This window comes from Macaca mulatta, chromosome 2, assembly GCF_049350105.2.
Source record: "Macaca mulatta isolate MMU2019108-1 chromosome 2, T2T-MMU8v2.0, whole genome shotgun sequence".
Classification (NCBI taxonomy): domain Eukaryota; kingdom Metazoa; phylum Chordata; class Mammalia; order Primates; family Cercopithecidae; genus Macaca; species Macaca mulatta.
Genome location: NC_133407.1, coordinates 87,101,542 through 87,127,012, shown reverse-complemented (window position 1 = coordinate 87,127,012; position 25,471 = coordinate 87,101,542). Strand labels below are relative to the sequence as shown.

At 35.8% G+C, this 25,471-nt stretch overlaps 2 protein-coding genes across 7 annotated transcripts in view; one reads left to right on the top strand and one right to left on the bottom strand.

The window, feature by feature from the left end:
- The window catches only part of NAALADL2 (N-acetylated alpha-linked acidic dipeptidase like 2), a 1,473,645-nt gene that overhangs the window by 649,872 nt on the left and 798,302 nt on the right, over positions 1-25,471 (bottom strand). The gene's annotated exons all lie outside the window — the stretch shown is intronic.
- Positions 2,305-2,760, top strand: LOC714171 (large ribosomal subunit protein eL31). Its single transcript, XM_028843864.2, has one exon. The coding sequence runs from the start codon at positions 2,328-2,330 to the stop codon at positions 2,703-2,705; it is 378 nt and encodes a 125-aa protein (XP_028699697.2). The 5' UTR covers positions 2,305-2,327; the 3' UTR covers positions 2,706-2,760.

Sequence of the window (25,471 nt, the reverse complement as noted above, 5' to 3'; positions counted from 1 at the left end):
ACTATGATTCATCTCTGTTTTAGTTTCTGTCAAATACTTGCAAGAAAAAGAAAATGACTAATCACCTACTAAAAATGGCAACAGATGCCATAAGCAAAATTTCATTCAACCTGTTAGCTTTGGTTCCAATGTAAAAAAATCATTTAATTAAAAGTCTTAGTTTGAAAATTATATATATATATATACATATATATATATATATAATCTGCTTCTATAACATGAGGTATTAAATTTTAGGCAAAATATTTTAACAAAATTCTTCACAATGACATTCTGCACTTCAGTTTTCACACACCAACACATGTACATGTAGGACATATTTTTCAGTCACTTGAAGATATACATGTAATTTCTATGCTCCAAGAAAGGGCTGCTAGCACTTTGCACACAAATTATCTATTTTTGTCTGTTAAAAGTCCTAATGGTATTATGTTTAGTCACATTAAGTTTCATTAAATAGCAACTAATGTTTTTGTATATTTTTTCTATCTTGTGTATTCTAAATAAACTTTTGCCTAATGTCCAGTGCTTTTCTATCTGCTAAAAACAGAGCCAAAAAACACCTGTTCTATTTTGAAATTCAAAGTAGTATATTAATAAAATAGCAAAAGAACTAAAACTCCTCTAAAACAAAGCAGTGCCTAGTGGAGTTTTTTTGTTTTTTTTGTTTTTTTTTTTTTTAAATTAAGTAATTTTGGAGACTGTCTCTAATACTTGAAACAGGTAGAGGGGTATGGAATGGGGTAAGGATAGGGAAGGCTATATTGTGAAAGAGAAGAGAGAAAGTGGTGAAGTTATTTCTTATCTCCCCTCCATTTCATAAAAAAGGGGCCATAACAGTATGTAATGAGTCAATGTCTATGTAGGATATTCACAGAGACCATTTTTTTGGCCTGAAAGTAGGCTAATTTTGGAATGGTTGTTTTTTCATCTTTCTGACCAATACACATGCATAAGGGCCTGTGTAGAGGAATAGTTAAGTTCTTCTTGAGATAAACCCTCTAAAATTAGTACTTTCATATCTATCATTATATCTTCTACCTAAAGTAGTTCTGGGAGCTCATGAGTCCCCATTTTACAATAAGACAACCAAGGCTCAGAGAATGTAAATAATTTGAAAAAAAAAACACACACAACTAACAAGTGGTAGATCTGGAATCTATATAGGGTTTCTGACATTTGATTTTGTTGCTGTTCTACCACATTTGCTTAAATAAGTATCCCTGACATTTTGTAGATTAAAAATATAAAGACTACAAAAGTCAGGTGACTTTCAAAACAACAACAATCTAAGTAGAGTATTAGTCTTTTATTATTTCAAATCCAGTGATAAGTGTGTGAATTTGAAAAAGTCTCATACTCTATTTTAGTCTCATTTTGTACCTGAAAAAAAATGTATAAATCAGTTAATCTCCAAGGTCTATTTCAACTCTAAAATGTGCAGTTTTCTAAATTATATTTTGGCTATACTAAACATTTTAAACTGATCAAAATCCTTAGATTTCAAAATTGCCTTGGATAACGTTAAAAATTATCAATACATTCATAAAGCATTATTTCAGTAAACAAAACAACTACTGATTTGGTGAGTATACATTGGATAGGAGTCATCAGAAACGGTTTCTAGATATAGCTAGCTAACATCGTTGTTAGCCATCATTCAGAAACAATTCAAAAGTAGTGACTGTTGTTATAATAAAAATCCATGCAATGAATTTTTCCCACTGAGAAAATTAATGAACAATTTTCTACCTTTGGTAGCCAATCCATTTGAAACTCAGAAGGCAAATTAATGAATGCTCTACACATTGTGAACCAAATTTTAGCCGCTAATCTTCTAGAAAATGATGACACAAATACATTATACAGACTTGTAGTAATTTATTAAAATGTGAAAAGGTAAAAACTGACCTTCTATGAAACTAATATGACAAAATGGATTTATGAGTGAAATGGTAGAGCATATAATACTATCATAGCATAAGAATTTTAATTTATTTTAAAAATCACTGCACTGAACCTTAAAAATCTAAGACAGCAAGTTTAATTTTCTGATGGTGAAGGTGTAGTTTTGTTCAATAGTAAAACACTACTTTGAAAACTAGCTTTATTTTATTTATAGATAAATATATGTGAGTTCTGAGATTTTTTCCTCTGAAATTTGTCTTGCCACAAGATGAAGTATATCCTTTGCAACAATTTCCAGGAACACTCCAGTAAAGCCCAAAGTGTTTGCAATATTTGTTTTACTTATTTTAAGAATAATAGAGGGCTTTCCTTCTCCCACAATACTTCGCACTCTTCCTTTCCAGCTTGGACCCGGCAGAATGGCTCCCGCAAAGAAGGGTGGCGAGAAGAAAAAGGGCCGTTCTGCCATCAACGAGGTGGTGACCCGAGAATACACCATCAACATTCACAAGCGCATCCATGGAGTGGGCTTCAAGAAGCGTGCCCCTCGGGCACTCAAAGAGATTCGGAAATTTGCCATGAAGGAGATGGGAACTCCAGATGTGCGCATTGATACCAGGCTCAACAAAGCTGTCTGGGCCAAAGGAATTAGGAGTGTCCCATACCGAATTCGTGTGCGGCTGTCCAGAAAACGTAATGAGGATGAAGATTCACCAAACAAGCTCTATACTTTGGTTACCTATGTACCTGTTACCACTTTCAAAAATCTACAGACAGTCAATGTGGATGATAACTAATCGCTGATCATCAAATACATCAAATAAAGTTATAAAATTGAAAAAAAAAAAAGAATAATAGAAGGGAAATTAAAACATGCACAACCCAAATAAGTTTCATTCCAAAATAAATTAATCAATTATATAGCTAACTGACACTTTCAGTCTTTATTTTTAGAAAGGACCTTAAAATTATTTCATTTTGGGGAGAACAAATGTGTTTATTTGGGAGATTACTGATTACACAATAATGTAAAGTAAATCACTGTTGGAGAAGCTTTCCATGGGATACTCTTAAACCCACTATTTTCTTATAAATAGATAAGAACTGTCTTACTTCAAGATTTCAAGTGTGATCTAATTAGTCTTGTGTTTTCCACAAACTTCTTAAAGAAATCAATGAGAATCTTTGTTACACAAAAGGTTTAGCCTTACACACTCTCTCCAAAACAATGGTTGCTATAAAATAAAACCAAAATGCATACCTTATATCTTTTGGGGATCAAATAAACTTTATTGCTCAGCAAAGCCTTTCTTAATATCCTTGACAGAGTTAAGCTTCTCTCCTCTCGGCTTCCATCAAATATTTCTCCCATACACAAAAATATCATTCAGGGTGTGCTTTCTGGGGTTAGTATTGTGGATACCATATGGAGACAAATCCCTGACATCATTTTTGACAACTGCCCCTCTGCTCTCTCCAATTTCCTCCTTCCAAAATTAGAACATTTCCATGACCAGTACATCCTATGTTATCTCTTATAAAAATATTGATCCAACTCTGCTCTACAATGAATTTGTGATGCCCTCCATAAAGCCTCAACACTTCTACCAATTCCTGATTACTTGACTATATTCAGTTTTTATTGCCTCAACTATTTGAATGTGCCTGAATCGGCTATAATATTTGGGACTTTATTAAAAAATAATTTCTATATTTAAGGTATGCAACATGATATTAGAGGACACATATAAAGAGTAAAATGGTTACTGCAGTGAAACAAATTAACATATTCATCATCTCACATAGTTAGCCCTCCCTCCTTTTTTGTGGCAAGAGCAGCTAAAATCTTCTCATATAGCAAAAATTCCAAATACAGCACAATGTTATTAACCATAGTTTTTGTGTTATACATCTGATTTCTAGACTTGTTCATTCTACATATTGGTTAATTTTCATTCTCTGACCTACATCTTTTGATTTTCTCCTGGTAACTGCCACACTTCTGGTACCATATTGTTTTCCATAATGACTGCACCAATCTACACTGCCATCAAGAGTCCTCTTTTCTTCACACCCTTGCCAACATTTATTATCTCTTGACTTTTGGATAACGGGCATCCTAACAGGTGTGAGTTGATATATCATAGTGATTTTGACTTGCATATCCCTGATAATTAATGATGCTAAGCACCTTTTCATTTACCTGCTGGCCATTTTATGTTTTCCTTGTCCTTCATTTTCTTTGCCCATTTTTAATGCTTGTTTTTTTTTCTGATATTCAGTTGTGTAAGTTCTTTATAAATGTTGATATTAACCCCTTAACAGAGATATGGTTTCCAAATATCTTACCCAAAGCTGTAGGTTGTTGCTTCATTCTGCTGATGTTTCCTTTGCTATATACAGATGATGTTTACTTCGATGTAGTACTATTTAATTATTTTTGTTTCTGTAGTCTGAAGTTTTCATGTAATATAAAAAAAATTATTGCCAAGGCCAACGTCAATGAGCTTTCCCCCTACGTACTCTTCCCGGAGTTTCATGGTTTCAGATCTTATGTTTAAGTCTTTTATTCATTTTAAGTTGATTTTTGTGTATGATGTAAGATAAGGATCCAATTTCTCCAGCACCATTTATTGAAAAGACTGTCCTTTCTCCACTGTGCATTCTTGGCATCCTTGTCAAACTTGGCAGACAATTTCACTACATATGATTGGGTTTATTTATGGACTGTCTGTTTTGTTTCACTGTGTCTTTTTCTGTTCCCTGTGTCTGTTTCTATTCTAGTTTCATACCATTTTGATTACTATAGTTTTATAATATAATTTTAAATCAAGAATTGTAATATCCTGATCAGAATTACTTTAGTTATTCAAGGTCTTTTATTATTCCATGTGAATTCGAGGATGTGTTTTCTACTTCTGTGAAGAATGTTTTTGGTATCTTGATAGGAATTGCACTGAATCTGTATATTGTCTTAGATAGTAAGCGCACTTTAACAATTTTGATTTTTCTGATCCAAGAGCATGGAATATCTCTCAATTTACTTGTCATAAGTTTCCTTCATTAATGTTACATAGTTTACAGTGTAAGAAACTTTTACCTCCTTAGGCTTATTCTTAATTATTTTATTTTTTGATGATTGTACATAGATTTTTTCCTTGATTTCTTTTTCAACTATGTCAATATTTGTGTAGAGAATGTTACTGATTTGTGTACATTGATTTTGTATCCTGAAACTTTACCGAATTTATTTATTGGTTCTAAAAGTTTCTTTGTGCAATCTTTGGGGCTTTCTACATAGGGGATTGTGTCATGTGCAAATACAGATAATTTTACACATTTCTTTCCTATTTGAAGATTTTCTCTTCTTGTCTGATTGTTCTTGCTAGTACTTCTAGTACTGTTGTGAACAGAAGTGGTGAGAGTGGTCATCCTTGCTTGGTACTTGATCTTAATAGAAGGGCTTTCAGTTTATCCCCATTAATTATGATGTTAGCTGTAGGATTTTCACAAATAGCCCTTATTATGTTGAAACCATGAGATGAAGATTCACTCTCCAAGGCATGGGTGGATATCTATCACCAACAAAACCAGGGTGTGTGACTCTGAGGCTCATCCCCACATCTCAGGCCTTGGGAGCAGGGATATAGCTATGAGTTTGACTTTGGGAGGAAGGGTGCAGCATTGACATGGCTTTGGGAGAAAAGTGTGGTCTCAAAGCTTGGGTTCTGGAGATCAGGGCATAGCTACAGTTCTGGTCCCAGAGCTAACAGGGCACAGCAGCAACTCAAGCCCCAGGGGATTGGGGTACCACACAATGGTGACTTTGGACCTTGAGATGGTAGGACACAGCAAGAGTTTAGGCTGTGAATCCAAGTGCAACAGGAGTAAGTACCAAGGAATGGTACACATTTGTGGCTTGGGCACCAGTTGGTAGGGAGCAGTACAGTGTTAACCTCACTTCCTGGGGAGTCAGGGAATCTCAGCAGCTTGGACTTCAGGGGTCTAGTCCAGTTCCAGGAAGCTGAGTTTTTGCAGCTATTTGGCTTGGAGGATGAGATGGCACAGTTCAGTCATGTCTCTGATTCCCTGGAACACAGGGAACTACATTAGGTTGGCCCCAGAAGGTGCAGCTACATGAGTTGTACAAGGTTCCAGTTCCTCACGGGGAAGTGCATCACATCAACTCAGGCACTGGAGGTCATGACTTCCCTGCTTGGCCAAGAATCTGGGCCCCCATAGGGGTGGGGTATCATACTAGCTCAGGTGTAGGGAGCAATATTAGGGGATGATTGCTCCACTTAGCCTAGAGTCTGGGTCCGTGGAGGAGCAGGTGCTACATCATGTCAGGTACAATACAATTTGCATTTTAAGATCTATATAGTATTTTTCTTTTATTTGTAATAGATCAAGCATCATCACTTTATCACTGCTGCCAGGTATTATGGGTCAAAACTGCCTACCAGAATACTCATTCTGTCAAAATTAATAACAGAAAAAGAGTTAATAATATAATCAACAACATGTATTGCAGAACAAAAAGAGCTTTGGATGTGTGGAGTATTAAGTCTTGCTCGCCTAGAATCAGTTTGTTGCAATAATCCACAACAGCTAAGAGCATATTCATGAACTCAAATCACTGAAAAAATACATATTAACCAGAGAAAACATGTACAGAAAAAATGGAGAAGAAATGAGCTGGCATTACAAGAGGGTATGTGCAATTAAAACACTTATAGTTCACATTAATAATGTGTTTATTTGCTCCTTGTAGGCAAGGCTCATGTTCACTCATTTTTATAGTCACTTCATTGCACTTAGAGCCCAGAACGGTGCTTGGCACATAATATGGGAGGCAGTCAATGCTTTCTGAGTAGTTCCATATTCTGCTGGTGAGATTGTTCTCACATATCTTCATGGGATAGTCACACAAGGATTAATTACTTATAGTTGCCTACATATTTAAAGAGAATTTAAAAAATAGATTTGTCTTCAAATAAAGAATAAACATTTTTAGTCTTTATATATTTCGGGTGATATATACATACATAATAAAATAATCATTTGGAAGCACTTTGTTCTACAATCTACAGTGTGTTGGCTATAATCAAAGACTTGTGGGAACAAAAAATAAAAACTTGAAGAAAACAGAGATTCAAACCTAAAGCCTACAATATTGGGGGTTGAATAAATGAAAAGTTGGAAAACATCATAAAACTAAAAGCAATATAAAATAAATGTAAATGCTGGAATCCACAAAGATAGGCAATGAACACCCTTGAGTCACTAAACCATTTTATCAATGCTTCTGTTATAGCACTTCCTATAGTCATGAACTTACTTATATCTATGATTATTCCCTTTCTGCTACTTCCTGCAAGGCAACAATTATAACAAGTATGGTAGATGTTTATAAAGTGTTTATGAACTTAATGAATGATCAAATAAATATATGAACTAATGAATAAGTGAATGAACAGCTGTCAGTAAAATGTAGGAAGCCCTCTCCTAGATGAGGGGCAATCCAGTCATCAGGGCCTTGACAATTGCAGCGTCTACCAGAAATACTGGCTCTCTGAAATCACTTAGCTTTGTGAATTTGATTTTATTTATTATAAAAGAAAAGAAAATGAAATAGTGAACTAAAGGATTGTTAAGATAACCTTTTTTCATTATATTATTTGCTTTCTCAAGTTGAGGAAAATTATTCTATTTTTTCCCCTATTGCATGAAATAAAACTACCAGGGATCTGAGCACTAGAGAAAGGCAAATCCGAGACATTAATTAGTTTGAACAGAATTGGTAATGTACATCACCTACTGAGATGGAAGAGAGATGGGAAAGAAAACCAGCTTTCAGAGATAAACAGTTCAAAGAATTTCACAATGTGACAAAAAGGTCACATGACCACCACAATGTGACAAATCAAGCAAGTATTAAAACATTTTGCCAGACAATTTCACTTGATGTGAAAGTTGATGTGAAAATTCAAAGGTAATAAAGTAAAAGCAAATTATATTTAACAAAGAAACAGTTTAACTCTTTAGGTGTAAATCTCTTTATCTCTTTCTATAAAGTAAAATTTTAAAACAATGGATAGTCGCTACTTTATAATCTTGGCTGTTTCCAAAATGATTTAAACAAAAGAGCGCATTTGTTTTAAAATTAGATGTTTTATATTTTTAAATTAGCCAAACTACCATTGTTTTTTAGTCACGGGAAATGTAAGAAATGATTGTAAGGAAGGAGTAAGAACATCTGATGAAGGTTTTGCAGTCAGTTCTTGACTGGTTCCTGGGATTCCTTTGTGACAAAGTAAAGGTCAAAGTTGCAGCTGATATGCCACATGAGGAAGAGAATTCTCTCAGAATCTAAAATGGTAATATGTAAGATTACTGTATAATGAAGACTGACACTACAAATAAGGTAATTTTCTTCATTTTAGTTCCCTGAGTTCATCTCTTCAACATGTACAATATGTCATACATCACTCAAGTGGTCAAATATTTAAAGTGATGCCTTACAAAGTTATGCCATTCAATATTGCAGACTGACACCTCCAGCTGTTAAGCAATTAGGTTGGAAGAAATACAAAGTTAGGTTACTAGGAGTGAATACTGGATGACTTTTCCAAAATTTGATACTGAAATTTCACCCAATATATATAATACAGAATGTTAACATTTTCAAATTAAAAGCAACATGTATGTGAAAGTACAAATTTTAAGACAATGATGAAAGTAAAATAGAGATAAGAACAGAAAAAATTTTCCAGTTTTTAGGGCTTGTTTTTTGGCTATTTATAACTGATATATTGAACTACATTATTTTATTAAATATTTTAGAGATAAAAAGGCTTATATAATTATATAAAAATAATTATATAAAAAAGCTTATAGAATTATGTAAAAATAATTATATAAAAAATACTAGCTTAAGAAGTAAGCCATTCCCAGTACCATGACCATAATCTTCCTTCCACATCAAAGATAACCGCTATTCTGGATTTAATATTATCTCCATGCATGGATTTATGCTTTTATGCATATGTACATATCTATACCAAATATCTATAAAATATTGCTTTGCATAATTTAAAACTTTATATAAATACGTCATGATGCATGCTTTCCTCTGCATAGGTTTTTTTAAAATTCAATTTATATTTATCCAATCTACTTCATACATTTTCATCATCACTGTATGGATATACTACCAGTTACCTATTTAGGGTGATTTACATTTTTCTTTTATAAACTACACTGTTAAGAACACTTTTGCATATATCTTGAGCATATGTAGACAAGTCTCTTTAGGGCATACAATTAGGAGTAGAATCGCTAGGTTATAGAATATATGCATCTTCAGCTGTATAGATAAGATCAAGGAGTCACCCCAATTTATCAGAATGAAAAACAAATTGTATGTGGTATCCCAAGTACAACATTTAATAGGGCTTTGAATTGTTTTATAGGTTTTCATTCTGCCTTTCATCAGAGCATCTTCCCAGCATAGCATGTCACAGGCAATGGCTATGTTTCAGAAAGTAAACATCACTCCCCAGAGTTAAGAAGCAGCAAATACTTTTCCTATCTCTCATCTGTACAATGTTCACAGGCAAAAGAAACAAGAGTCCTAAACAACAACCAAAATATACAACCTATCAAATAGTAATTTAAATGACAATAAATTTTTCTTTATGGTGGGGCAATTATTTGATAAACACGGTGCTTAATGTGCCTTATCTCATTTAGTTTCTGGAATAAGTTTGGCAATGAAGATGTTATCCTTGCGTTGTTCAAGAACAAATTCAAAAGTCGAATCAGAGGTTCAGTAACTTGCCTAAGGCAACAAAGCTAGTAAATGACAAACTAAATTAGTAATGCTCCAAAGCTAAATTTTTTCTATTATACACTAGCAGTAAACTGCAGGTTAAAATTCCAAAGCATTAACTACAAAAATCTATAAAGCACTACAAAGAACAAGTAACTTTAATTATCTTCACTTATTTAGGGACAGTTGTACATATATGGGCCTTTCCAACTTCGTATTATGGCTTTATCTTGGTGGCAAAATTTCACTACCCCTCAGTACTTCCAGAAAAGGAAAGAGATCATTATACAAAGTAATTTAGTTAAAATTAAAACTTAATTAATTAATGTACTAGATAGTCACAACACTGCTAAAAGGTGCAGTAGATGTTAAACAGGTAAAATGAATTTAGTTCATTATCTGTAGATTTAACAAATATCCCTGTCTTATATTTACTTATATAACTCAATGCTCATTCAGCAACCCAAGCCTTGCTTGATATGAAAGGGAAACAATTCTGAAGCTCTAAAGGAGAATTAATCAAACAGAATTAAAGTCATTCGCATGCAAACTCCATTCTTCCAGATGGCATCTATCCTACAATGAAAATTTTAGGAAATGGGGCACACAGGCAACTATGGACAAAGAAGGTCAAAGGAACTTCCTAAGAGCATGTCGAGACATCATAAATCATAGTACAGGAAACATTGATTTTTGAAGAGTAACATGGTAGAAAATTGAACAATAATAAGTATGATGGCAACATAGTGTGAAGGCAGACAGCTGGAGGCCTTGAAAAATAATGGGGAACATTCTCACTTTGAGAGTGGCCACACAGTGATCAAAGCACTTTCAAATAAAGTTTATTTTTAAATATAATGAATAGAGTATAATTGTTTTACATATGTTAGGCCTCATGATCTGTCAACAAAGTAAGAAGTAATAGGACTCAAACTCTATCAAAATAGAAAGCTTCTTAGCTTGGAAAATACAAAAATCCAGGGATATGATTGATCAACATAGATGCAAATATCCTCAACAAAATCCTAACAAACTGAATTCTACAGCACACTAAAAGAATCATTCGCTGTAGTCAAGCAGAATTTACCACCGGGATCCTAGGGTGGTTTAACATACATAAACCTATTAATGTGATACACCATGTTAATAGAATGCAGGACAAAAAACATGATCTCATTAAATGCAGAAAATAATTTAACAAAATTCAATATCCTTTTACAATAAACACTCTCAACAAATCAGATACAGAAAGAATCTACCCTAACCCAATAAAGGCCATATATGACAAGCCCACAACTAACATACTCACCAGAGAAAAGTTAAAAGGCTTTTTTCCCAGATCAAGAAAGACAAGGATGCCCACTCTCACCACATCTATTCACTAGAATACTAGAAGTCCTTGTCAAAACAAATAGGCAAGAGAAATAAATGAAAGTCACTAACTATTGTGGGAAGCCAGGGACCTTGACTAGAGGGACCAGCTGGGGTCGTGGCAGAGGAACATAAATTGTGAAGATTTCATGGACATTTGTCAGTTCCTAAAATTAATACTTTTATAATTTCTTATGCCTGTCTGTACTGCAATCTCTAAATATAAATTGTGAAGATTTCATGGACATTTATCAGTTCCCAAAATTAATACTTTCTTATGCTTGTCTTTAATCTCTTAATAATTTAAGTCTTAATAATTTCTTATGCTTGTCTTTAATGTCCTAATCCTGTTATCTTCCTAAGGTGAAAATGTATGTCATCTCAGGACCACTATTGTACAAATATATTGTAAAACATGTGTGTTTGAACAGTATGAAATCAGTGCACCTTGAGATTCTGGGGGGGGCGGAGCAAGATGGCCGAATAGGAACAGCTCCAGTCTCCAACTCCCAGCGCGAGCGACACAGAAGACCGGTGATTTCTGCATTTTCAACTGAGGTACTGGGTTCATCTCACTGGGGAGTGCCCGACGATTGGTGCTGGTCAGCTGCTGCAGCCCGACCAAGCTGAAGCAGGGCGAGGCATTGCCTCCCCTGGGAAGCGCAAGGGGGAAGGGAATCCCTTTTCCTAGCCAGGGGAACTGAGACACACAACACCTGGAAAATCGGGTAACTCCCACCCCAATACTGCGCTTTAAGCAAACAGGCACACCAGGAGATCATATCCCACACCTGGCTGGGAGGGTCCCACACCCACGGAGCCTCCCTCATTGCTAGCACAGCAGTCTGTGATCTACCGGCAAGACAGCAGCGAGGCTGGGGGAGGGGCGCCCGCCATTGCTGAGGCTTAAGTAGGTAAACAAAGCTGCTGGGAAGCTCGAACTGGGTGGAGCTCACAGCAGCTCAAGGAAACCTGCCCGTCTCTGTAGACTCCACCTCTGGGGACAGGGCAATAACAAACGCAGCCGAAACCTCTGCAGACGCAAACGACTCTGTCTGACAGCTTTGAAGAGAGCAGTGGATCTCCCAACACGGAGGTTGAGATCTGAGAAGGGACAGACTCCCTGCTCAAGTGGGTCCCTGACCCCTGAGTAGCCTAACTGGGAGACATACCCCACTAGGGGCAGTCTGACATCCCACATCTCACAGGGTGGAGTACACCCCTGAGAGGAAGCTTCCAAAGCAAGAATCAGACAGGTACACTCGCTGTTCAGAAATATTCTATCTTCTGCAGCCTCTGCTGCTGATACCCAGGCAAACAGGGTCTGGAGTGGACTTCAAGCAATCTCCAACAGACCTACAGCAGAGGGTCCTGACTGTTACAAGGAAAACTATCAAACAGGAAGGACACCTACACCAAAACCCCATCAGTACATCACCATCATCAAAGACCAGAGGCAGATAAAACGACAAAGATGGGGAAAAAGCAGGGCAGAAAAGCTGGAAATTCAAAAAATAAGAGCGCATCTCCCCCGGCAAAGGAGCGCAGCTCATCGCCAGCAACGGATCAAAGCTGGATGGAGAATGACTTTGACGAGATGAGAGAAGAAGGCTTCAGTCCATCAAATTTATCAGAGCTAAAGGAGGAATTACGTACCCAGCGCAAAGAAACTAAAAATCTTGAAAAAAAAGTGGAAGAATTGACGGCTAGAGTAATTAATGCAGAGAAGGTCATAAACGAAATGAAAGAGATGAAAACCATGACACGAGAAATACGTGACAAATGCACAAGCTTCAGTAACCGACTCGATCAACTGGAAGAAAGAGTATCTGCGATTGAGGATCAAATGAATGAAATGAAGCGAGAAGAGAAACCAAAAGAAAAAAGAAGAAAAATAAATGAACAAAGCCTGCAAGAAGTATGGGATTATGTAAAAAGACCAAATCTACGTCTGATTGGGGTGCCTGAAAGTGAGGGGGACAATGGAACCAAGTTGGAAAACACTCTTCAGGATATCATCCAGGAGAACTTCCCCAACCTAGTAGGGCAGGACAACATTCAAATCCAGGAAATACAGAGAACGCCACAAAGATACTCCTCAAGAAGAGCAACTCCAAGACACATAATTGCCAGATTCACCAAAGTTGAAATGAAGGAAAAAATCTTAAGGGCAGCCAGAGAGAAAGGTAGGGTTACCCACAAAGGGAAGCCCATCAGACTAACAGCAGATCTCTCAGCAGAAACTCTACAAGCCAGAAGAGAGTGGGGGCCAATATTCAACATTCTTAAAGAAAAGAATTTTAAATCCAGAATTTCATATCCAGCCAAACTAAGTTTCATAAGTGAAGGAGAAATAAAATCCTTTACAGATAAGCAAATGCTTAGAGATTTTGTCACCACTAGGCCTGCCTTACAAGAGACCCTGAAGGAAGCACTCAACATGGAAAGGAACAACCGGAACCAGCCATTGCAAAAACATGCCAAAATGTAAAGACCATCGAGGCTAGGAAGAAACTGCATCAACTAACGAGCAAAATAACCAGTTAATATCATAATGGCAGGATCAAGTTCACACATAACAATCTTAACCTTAAATGTAAATGGACTAAATGCTCCAATTAAAAGACACAGACTGGCAAACTGGATAAAGAGTCAAGACCCATCAGTCTTCTGTATTCAGGAGTCCCATCTCACACGCAGAGACATACATAGGCTCAAAATAAAGGGATGGAGGAAGATTTACCAAGCAAATGGAGAACAAAAAAAAGCGGGGGTTGCAATACTAGTCTCTGATAAAACAGACTTTAAACCATCAAAGATAAAAAGGGACAAAGAAGGCCATTACATAATGGTAAAGGGATCAATTCAACAGGAAGAGCTAACTATCCTAAATATATATGCACCCAATACAGGAGCACCCAGATTCATAAAGCAAGTCCTTAGAGACTTACAAAGAGACTTAGACTCCCATACAATAATAATGGGAGACTTCAACACTCCACTGTCAACATTAGACAGATCAACGAGACAGAAAGTTAACAAGGATATCCAGGAATTGAACTCATCTCTGCAGCAAGCAGACCTAATAGACATCTATAGAACTCTCCACCCCAAATCAACAGAATATACATTCTTCTCAGCACCACATCGTACTTACTCCAAAATCGACCACGTAATTGGAAGTAAAGCACTCCTCAGCAAATGTACAAGAACAGAAATTATAACAAACTGTCTCTCAGACCACAGTGCAATCAAACTAGAACTCAGGACTAAGAAACTCAATCAAAACCGCTCAACTACATGGAAACTGAACAACCTGCTCCTGAATGACTACTGGGTACATAACGAAATGAAGGCAGAAATAAAGATGTTCTTTGAAACCAATGAGAACAAAGATACAACATACCAGAATCTCTGGGACACATTTAAAGCAGTGTGTAGAGGGAAATTTATAGCACTAAATGCCCACAAGAGAAAGCAGGAAAGATCTAAAATTGACACTCTAACATCGCAATTAAAAGAACTAGAGAAGCAAGAGCAAACACATTCGAAAGCTAGCAGAAGGCAAGAAATAACTAAGATCAGAGCAGAACTGAAGGAGATAGAGACACAAAAAACTCTCCAAAAAATCAATGAATCCAGGAGTTGGTTTTTTGAAAAGATCAACAAAATTGACAGACCACGAGCAAGACTAATAAAGAAGAAAAGAGAGAAGAATCAAATCGACGCAATTAAAAATGATAAAGGGGATATCACCACTGATCCCACAGAAATACAAACTACCATCAGAGAATACTATAAACACCTCTACGCAAATAAACTGGAAAATCTAGAAGAAATGGATAATTTCCTGGACACTTACACTCTTCCAAGACTAAACCAGGAAGAAGTTGAATCCCTGAATAGACCAATAGCAGGCTCTGAAATTGAGGCAATAATTAATAGCCTACCAACCAAAAAAAGTCCAGGACCAGATGGATTCACAGCTGAATTCTACCAGAGGTACAAGGAGGAGTTGGTACCATTCCTTCTGAAACTATTCCAATCAATAGAAAAAGAGGGAATCCTCCCTAACTCATTTTATGAGGCCAACATCATCCTGATACCAAAGCCTGGCAGAGACACAACAAAAAAAGAGAATTTTAGACCAATATCCCTGATGAACATCGATGCAAAAATCCTCAATAAAATACTGGCAAACCGGATTCAGCAGCACATCAAAAAGCTTATCCAACATGATCAAGTGGGCTTCATCCCTGGGATGCAAGGCTGGTTCAACATTTACAAATCAATAAACATAATCCAGCATATAAACAGAACCAAAGACAAAAACCACATGATTATCTCAATAGATGCAGAAAAGGCTTTTGACAAAATTCAACAGCCCTTCATGCTAAAAACGCTCAATAAATTCGGTATTGATGGAACATACCTCAAAATCATAAGAGCTATTATGACAAACCCACAGCCAATATCATACTGAATGGCCAAACACTGGAAAAATTCCCTTTGAAAACTGGCACAAGACAGGGATGCCCTCTCTCACCACTCCTATTCAACATAGTGTTGGAAGTTCTGCCTAGGGCAATCAGGCAAGAGAAAGAAATCAAGGGTATTCAGTTAGGAAAAGAAGAAGTCAAACTGTCCCTGTTTGCAGATGACATGATTGTATATTTAGAAAACCCCATTGTCTCAGCCCAAAATCTCCTTAAGCTGATAAGCAACTTCAGCAAAGTCTCAGGATACAAAATTAATGTGCAAAAATCACAAGCATTCTTATACACCAGTAACAGACAAACAGAGAGCCAAATCAGGAATGAACTTCCATTCACAATTGCTTCAAAGAGAATAAAATACCTAGGAATCCAACTTACAAGGTATGTAACGGACCTCTTCAAGGACAACTACAAACCACTACTCAGTGAAATCAAAGAGGACACAAACAAATGAAAGAACATACCATGCTCATGGATAGGAAGAATCAATATCGTGAAAATGGCCATACTGCCCAAGGTAATTTATAGATTCAATGCCATCCCCATCAAGCTACCAATGAGTTTTTTCACAGAATTGGAAAAAACTGCTTTAAAGTTCATATGGAACCAAAAAAGAGCCCGCATCTCCAAGACAATCCTAAGTCAAAAGAACAAAGCTGGAGGCACGCTACCTGACTTCAAACTATACTACAAGGCTACAGTAACCAAAACAGCATGGTACTGGTACCAAAACAGAGATATAGACCAATGGAACAGAACAGAGTCCTCAGAAATAATACCACACATCTACAGCCATCTGGTCTTTGACAAACCTGAGAGAAACAAGAAATGGGGAAAGGATTCCCTATTTAATAAATGGTGCTGGGAAAATTGGCTAGCCATAAGTAGAAAGCTGAAACTGGATCCTTTCCTTACTCCTTATACGAAAATTAATTCAAGATGGATTAGAGACTTAAATGTTAGACCTAATACCATAAAAATCCTAGAGGAAAACCTAGGTAGTACCATTCAGGACATAGGCATGGGCAAAGACTTCATGTCTAAAACACCAAAAGCAACGGCAGCAAAAGCCAAAATTGACAAATGGGATCTCATTAAACTAAAGAGCTTCTGCACAGCAACAGAAACTACCATCAGAGTGAACAGGCAACCTACAGAATGGGAGAAAAGTTTTGCAATCTACTCATCTGACAAAGGGCTAATATCCAGAACCTACAAAGAACTCAAACAAATTTACAAGAAAAAAACAAACAACCCCATCAAAAAGTGGGCAAAGGATATGAACAGACATTTCTCAAAAGAAGACATTCATACAGCCAACAGACACATGAAAAAATGCTCATCATCCCTGGCCATCAGAGAAATGCAAATCAAAACCACAATGAGATACCATCTCACACCAGTTAGAATGGCGATCATTAAAAAGTCAGGAAACAACAGGTGCTGGAGAGGATGTGGAGAAATAGGAACACTTTTACACTGTTGGTGGGATTGTAAACTAGTTCAACCATTATGGAAAACAGTATGGCGATTTCTCAAGGATCTAGAACTAGATGTACCATATGACCCAGCCATCCCATTACTGGGTATATACCCAAAGGATTATAAATTATGCTGCTATAAAGACACATGCACACGTATGTTTATTGCAGCACTATTCACAATAGCAAAGACTTGGAATCAACCCAAATGTCCATCAGTGACAGATTGGATTAAGAAAATGTGGCACACATACACCATGGAATACTATGCAGCCATCAAAAAGGATGAGTTTGTGTCCTTTGTAGGGACATGGATGCAGCTGGAAATCATCATTCTTAGCAAACTATCACAAGAACAGAAAACCAAACACCGCATGTTCTCACTCATAGGTGGGAACTGAACAATGAGATCACTTGGACTCGGGAAGGGGAACATCACACACAGGGGCCTATCATGGGGAGGGTGGAGGGGGGAGGGATTGCATTGGGTGTTATACCTGATGTAAATGACGAGTTGATGGGTGCAGCACAGCAACATGGCACAAGTATACATATGTAACAAACCTGCACGTTATGCACATGTACCCTACAACTTAAAGTCTAATAATAATAATTAAAAAAAAAAAAAAGAAATCAGTGCACCTTGAAAACGAACAGAATAACAGTGATTTTAAGGAACAAGGGAAGACAACCAAAGGTCTGTCTGCCTGTGGGGTCGGGCAGAGTAGAGCCATATTTTTCTTTTTGCAGAGAGCCTATAAACGGACATGCAAGTAGGAGAGATATTGCTGAATTCTTTTCCCAGCAAGGAATATTAATAATTAATACCCTGGGGAAGGAATACATTCCTGGGGGGAGGTCTATAAATGGCTGCTCTGGGAGTGTCTGTCTTATGTGGTTGAGATAAGGACTGAAATATGCCCTGGTCTCCTGCAGTACTCTCATGCATATTAGGGTGCGGAAAAGATACCACTGAGGTAAATTTGAGGTCAGATGGGTTCTCTGCTCTTTGACCCTGTTTTCTGTTGTTTAAGATGTTTATCAAGACAATATGTGCACAGCTGAACATAGACTCTCATCAGTAATTCTAATTTTGCCCTTTGCCTTGTGATGTTTGCTTTGCCCTTTGTCTTGTGATCTTTATTGCCCTTTAAAGCATGTGATCTTTGTGAACTACTCCCTGTTCATACACCCCCTGCCCTTTTAAAGTCCTTAATAAAAACCTGCTGATTTTGAGGCTCAGGGGACATCACGGACCTACCGATATATTATGTCACCCCTGGAGGCCAGCTGTAAAATTCTTCTCTTTGTACTCTTTCTCTTTATTTCTCAGACCAGCCAACACTTAGGGAAAATAGAAAGGACTTACAATGAAATATTGGGGGCTGGTTCTGATAACTAACAATGAACTATCTGAAAAAGAAATGAAGAAAACATATGCATTTACAATAATTAAAAAAAAAATACTTTGGAATAAATCTAACCAGGAGGTAAAAGATCTGTATACTGAAAACTATAGAACATTGATAAAGGAAATTGAAGAAAACTTGAAAAATGAAATAATATTCCATGGTTATAAATTGAAAGAATTGATATTGTTAAAATGTTCATAATACCCAAAGTAATCCACAGATTTAATATAATCTCTAACAAAATTCCAATGACATATTTCACATAAATAGAAAAAAAAAATCTTAAAATTCAGATAGAACCACAAAAAGACTTCCAAATAGTCCAATCTTGTACAAAGGGTACAAAGTTGGAGGCATTACAGTATCTCACTTCAAACTATATTACAAAGCTATAGTAATTAAAACAGAATAAAAGAGAATAAAAATAGGCACATTGACCAATGATATAGAACCCAGGCATTAAGACAAATTGATTTTTGACAAAGATGCCAAGAACATATAATGGTTTCTTCAATAAGTAGTGTTAGGAAAACTGGATATCCACATGCAGAAAAATGAAGTTGTACCCCTATCTCACATCATATTAAAAAATCAACTAAAACTTGATAAAATATATTGACTTGAACTCTGCAACTTTAAAAATACTAGAAGAATATAGAGAGGAAAAGCTACATGACATTGGTCTAGGCAATGATTTTCTTGTATTTGACCCCAAAAGTTCAGGTGACAAAAGCAAAAATAGACAAAAGGAATTACATCAAACTAAAACAAAATCAAAAAACAAAAACAAAAAACATTTTTGGCCAGGTGCATTGGCTCACCCCTGTAATCCTAGCACTTTGGGAGACTGAAGCAGGAGGGTCTGCTGAGGTCAAAAGTTTGAGAGCTGCCAGGGCAACATAGCAAGACCTCATCTCTACCAAAAAAAAAAAAAAAAAAAAAAAAAAAAATTAACTGGCTGTGGTGTCATACACTTATAGTCTCAGCTACTCAGGAAGCTGAGTTGGAAGGGCTGCTCGAGCCCAGGAGAACAAGGTTGCAGTGAGCTATGACCATGCCACTGTACTCCAGCCTGGGTGACAGAGACCCTGTGTCAAAAAACAATAAACAAAAAACAGTTTTGCACAAAAAAGAAACAATTAATAGAGAAAAGAGATACATGAATTAGGAGAAAATATTTTCAAGCCATACATTTGGTAAAGAGCTAGTATCCAAAATATATAAGACATTTAAGCAATTCTATAGCAGGAAAACAAATAGCACAACTTAAAAATGAGCCAGGGACTTGGATAGATATTTTTCCAAAGAAGACATACTGATGGCCAATAGATAAGTGAAAAAATGCTCAATACCACTAATCATCAGGGAAACACAAATTAAAACTACAATGAGATATCCCCTCATGACTGTCAGAATGGTTATTATCAGAAAGACAAAAGATAAGTGTTCATGAGAATGTGGAGAAAAGGAATCCTTGTAAATTTTGGTGGGAATGTAAATTGGTACAGCTATTATGGAAAAGAGTGTGGAGATCCCTCAAAAAGTTAAAAATGCAATGATCATATGGTCCAACAAACCCAATTCTAGGTATATATCCAAATGAAACAAAAGCAGTGTCTCAAAGAGATATCAGCATTTTCATGTTCATGTCAGTGTAGCATTATTCATAATAGTGAATATATATATATACACACACACACACACACATATACATACATGTATATATGCCAATGGAATACTATTCAGCCATAAATAAGAAAGATATGTTGTCATTTGCAATAACATGGATGAACCTGGAGGATATTATGCTAACTGAAATAAGCCAGGTACAGAAAGACAAGTACCACATGTTCTCACTTTACATGTGAAATGTAAAGCTATTACACTCATAGAAGCAAAGCATACAATGGTGGTTACCATAATTTAGGGGCAGGGAAGAATTGGAAGCTGTTGATCAAAGGGTACAAAGTTTTAGTTACACAGGAGGAATAAATGATAAGCATTGGAGCTGATGGATATATTAATTAGCTTGATTCAGTCATTACACACTATCTACATATATCATAACATCACTTTGTACCACATGAATATATATGACTACAATTTTTCAATATAAAAAACTAAAAATTAAAAAAGAATCAAGGGATTTGAAGTTTGCTATTTTAAAATATATGATTTTGGGGGGTTTTGGTACTATACCGTGTGGGAAAACTAGGATAAATAGATCTAGATTACAGGGAGATATATTTAAAATTTTGGTCTAATGCCTTCCCCTGTCCCTCACCAAAATGCTAACAAAGATCTTAAAAATACATGGGTGCTTTCAAATGTCATAGGTGTGAAACACAGTAGACGCGTTAGCTTTGACATGCATGAAGATGGAGCTGCCTCAACCACACACACAGCTATATAGCATAGGTATTAATAAAACTTTAGAGCTCAATGGCCTGAAATGAAATTCAGCTCAATCTATTACCTATGTGACTTTGGGCAAATTATTTAACCTCATTACAATTCAGTTTATCTGTAAATAAAATGAAGATAATAATTGCATGTTTCTGATAGATCCATTGTAAGGACTAAAGCATTTAGAGAAGTGCCAGTAACATAACAAGTAATACACTTTCAGAATAATAATAATAATATTGATTATTATTATATTATACATTATAATTAAAATAATGATATTTATGATGATTATAGTAATAATTAATGGTGGTTGGAATAAATGTTGTAAGTCCTCTTTCTCATTTCATGAATTGTGTACATTTAAAATTTCCAACTCCTTCCCACTTACAATCCATCATTTACTAATAGAGTGATACAGTGTGTGGGAGCTGAACTGTGAACTTTCCCAGAAGGATTACTTCATTCTTGATTTCATTATCTTGATTTCAGTCTTGACTTTACTAGCAATGATTAAGCCCTGAAAATTCTCTTACAAATTGTGTGCCCATTTTTACTGGAATTCTGTAATAGTAACAGATAATACACAGAACAATATAAAGGTGGTATTGGGTTTACAGTTATAACATGAATAGTATTATCTCCCTTCAACTACGTTACATTGTATTAAAAAATATGTAATTGTATTAGACATTTTTACATGTTAAGAGAAGGGACAATTGATATTATTTTGTTCCGACTTTTTTACTTAAATAAATTTAAATCTCCAATTGACAAATACGTACTCAGAACATAATCATAATTCAACCAAATTCAGTTATCTAAATCAATATACTCTAATATATTCAGTGCATGTTAAAGCACAGGCTAAATATTCTCATTTTTTGGTTACAACTACCTTTTTCTAGTTCCCCATCAGCACCTATAAACAAACACCTTATGGCCTGCTAAATGAGCCTCAAAAAGCTGTTCTGAAGCATCAACACAATTACAGAAATTGAAACGTGCTTAAAATCTGAGTTACTGCTGTCAGTGAATGTGCTTAAAGGCAAACAAAAATCTATGCATACCGATACTATGTGACATAATGATTGTCAGAAATATTTTTTCAAATCTCAGCTTCATCTGAAATGCGTTGCTTGAGATTCTGAACCGGTATAAATCAAGCTAAAGTAGCTGATAAAGTAATTGAAATGCAATAAAATAAACCATGATAAATATAAAAATAAAAATATAATTGATATAGTTTAAAATGCCAGCAATCCTCTCAAATCCTTATAATAGTGACAGTAGCTAAGATCAAGTCTCTCTAGAAGTAATCTATGTCTATGGAACCTACAAATAACTATAAAGTTTTGTAAGTCCAACTTTTAAATTAAAAGTTTCCAGGCAACCGGAAATTCTAGAAAAATACTCATATTATGAAGAAAGAAAATAAGCAAATATCTTGAATTCCTTTTAATTAATTTAATTTATTTTATTTTTTTGAGACGGAGTCTCGCTCTGTCGCCCAGGCTGGAGTGCAGTGGCATGATCTCCGCTCACTGCAAGCTCTGCCTCCCGGGTTCATGACACTCTCCTGCCTCAGCCTCCCGAGTAGCTGGGACTACAGGTGCGCACCAGCACGCCCGGCTAATTTGTTGTATTTTTAGTAGAGACGGGGTTTCACCATGTTACCCAGGATGCTCTCAATCTCCCGACCTCGTGATCTGCCCGCCTCGGCCTCCCAAAGTGCTGGGATTACAGGTGTTAGCCACCACACCTGGCAGTATCTTGAATTTCTAAGAAACACCAGTGAAATTCCACAGCCTACTTGTTCCTTCTTCAGAATCTCATTGATGTGAAATGACATTTCCTGAGTAAATTATAGTCCAAAGTGGTCTTAATAAAGAGCACTCTGATAGCCATTATTTTTTCTCCCTCTCTCTCCTGTCTCTAACAAAGGTCACTTTTATCATAACTCACTAGGAATCATTTATTTACTTAGATATTCATTCACCTACTATTTATTTAGTGACTTTTATGTTCCTGGCACTGAGCTAGCTGTTGGAATTACAAAGACAAATAAGAGATCACACTCTATAGCATGAACTCCATGTGTAAATTAACAAATTAAACTACAACTTGGAAGATTTATCAATGGAAGTATATTTTGTGTTAGGAGCAGTCAGGAAAGTAAAATAACTTCTTGTGGATCATAGAAAGCTCTCAATAAAATTGTAATATTAAAAAGAATTCTTAGAGAGGGAGCTTGGTTAGAAAACCATGGATGGTAGACATTTCTAGGCAAAAGAATTGTTTGGTAAACATTGGTGAAGAGTGTCTGTAAAAATCCACAATTCTTTTCAATCCCTTAATCAAGTGACATTTAAAATCAGCCTTTCTATCACAATAGCCAACCTGCTATTGAATCTACAGTCCTGATATCTTTATAGAGCTAGCCTAATTCAATGTTATTTGAAGACAAAAAAAAAATCTAAAACATTTCTATCTCTTCCAAATTGCTTCTTCTATGGCTTAAAGATTTAAAGCACTGGTCCTCAAAGTATAACCCCTGGACCAGCAGCATCATTAGTTGAAACAGAGAAATGAAGATTCTCAGGCTTCTGCCTAGTCCTACCAAATCAGGTACTGTGGGGATGCAGACTAGCGACGTGTGTTTTTACCAGCCCTCTAGATTATTTGGATGTATATTAAAGATCACTGATTTAAGACACTGTTTTTCCAGCATTAACATTTCTTATGAGTCTCCTGGCTGTCTTCAGAGGAAAAGAAAACTGGACGCTATCTATAATAAACTCACGTGATCATTCCAAAGAATTCTACCCTTGACTACTAATTCAACTTGGAAGCAATCTCAATTTTGCTACACACAAATACACAATTGACCAGACTAGTTTACTCAAGATTATTTCATCTGACATTTATCAAAGAAAATGAGGATAAAAATGTACACTTGGGATAAATGAAAGAAATGATGATTCAAAATTATGTGTATACTCTTTTCTTATTAAATGCACATATATATTAGATGACTTTTCTTCTATTAAAATAATAATTATAATAACTAACACCAACAAAACCCTTACCTTGTATTAAATAATGTTCCAAAGTAATTTACCTATATTAACGCCCCTAATCCTCCTAATAACCCATTGTGACACAAAACTGTATTATCTTAAACAATTGAGGAGCAGAATGGTTAAATGACTTGTCTATGGAAGAAATGCTATGAACTTGAGGAGTGAGAACACTAGTTGAATATAGGCAATCTGGCTCCTGAATCCATGCTCCAAAACAGCTCTTATACTATAGCTAGCACAGGATATATTTCAATATAGTTTTTAACTTATTCACAGCCTATTAATAGACAATACCCATGACACTAGAAAATAATGCTGTTGCTTTTAGATCATTTTGTAGGTGCTTACAGCATGCACACACACACACATACACACACACTCTATCCTACCTCATTGGGCAAATCACCTCACTTATTTGTGCTTCAGGTTCCTCTGGTATTAAATGACGACAGAGTAGTTGCAAGGATTAAATATGTGCATGTATGAAAATATTTAGAGGAGTGGTTGGGATATACTAGGACCTATTATTGTTTTTGTTGTTATCTGAAATAAAAAGTCAGAGTATGTTATACAACAGATGCTCCTTTTATATTTTGCATTTTTATGGTTTGTAACAATACTTTGTATATTTATTTCCATTGCTTCCTTACAAATTTTAATCAGCTGCTTCAAATAGCTAACTACTGTTAGCTATTTCGATAATTTTTTCATTCCGATAATTCATTCCGATAATTTTATACTAGTGGTAAGATGAGTGATCAGAATAGGGTCAGAAAAGCCCTGTTTATTCTAAGCTTCTTTTCTATATGTAGATGTGAATTAAAATCTTCTCTACAAGTAATTCTGAATGACTTTAATAGTAGGATGGAGAATAGGTGTGAAAAACCTGATAGCAATAGAAATGTTCTCATGGAGAAATAGAGGTCAGATAGCAGCTTTATACATTTTTTTTAAATGTATTTTTAAAATAATTTATTTTAAAATAATAGCTTTATAAATTACAAGCACAGAGTTCACAGATAAATGGAGTGTATGATGATGGGGTAGGGGACAGGTATAATGGAGATAGCAGGGAAGTAGTAAGGTATTAGGGAAAATTAGACACAAGAAGCTGGAGCATATGGGGAGAAAGATTTGGACAAGATGCTTGTGCTAAGGCATGAGGGAGGAAATGGTTCTTTCTGACTAGAAAATATCCAAAAGAAGTAGGAACTCCAGAGACAAACTTCATCTACTTTATAATTAAACTTTGCCTTGCCTTCTTTCACACAGTCTACGGTTTATTCTTCTATATACGAATCATTGTTGTAGTAGTTTCTTAAATATTCCTGTATCAATTTACCACAGATCTAGTGGTTTAAAACAACACAAATATATTATCATACAGTCTGGAGGTCAGAAATCCAACACTGATTTTGTGGCACTAAAATCAAGGTTTCAGCGGTACTGTCTCTTCAGGAAGCTCTGCGGGAAAATTCAT

Coding starts and splice junctions, on each gene's coding strand:
- LOC714171 (XM_028843864.2), top strand. CDS start 2,328: ATGGCTCCCGCAAAGAAGGGTGGCGAGAAGAAAAAGGGCCGTTCTGCC.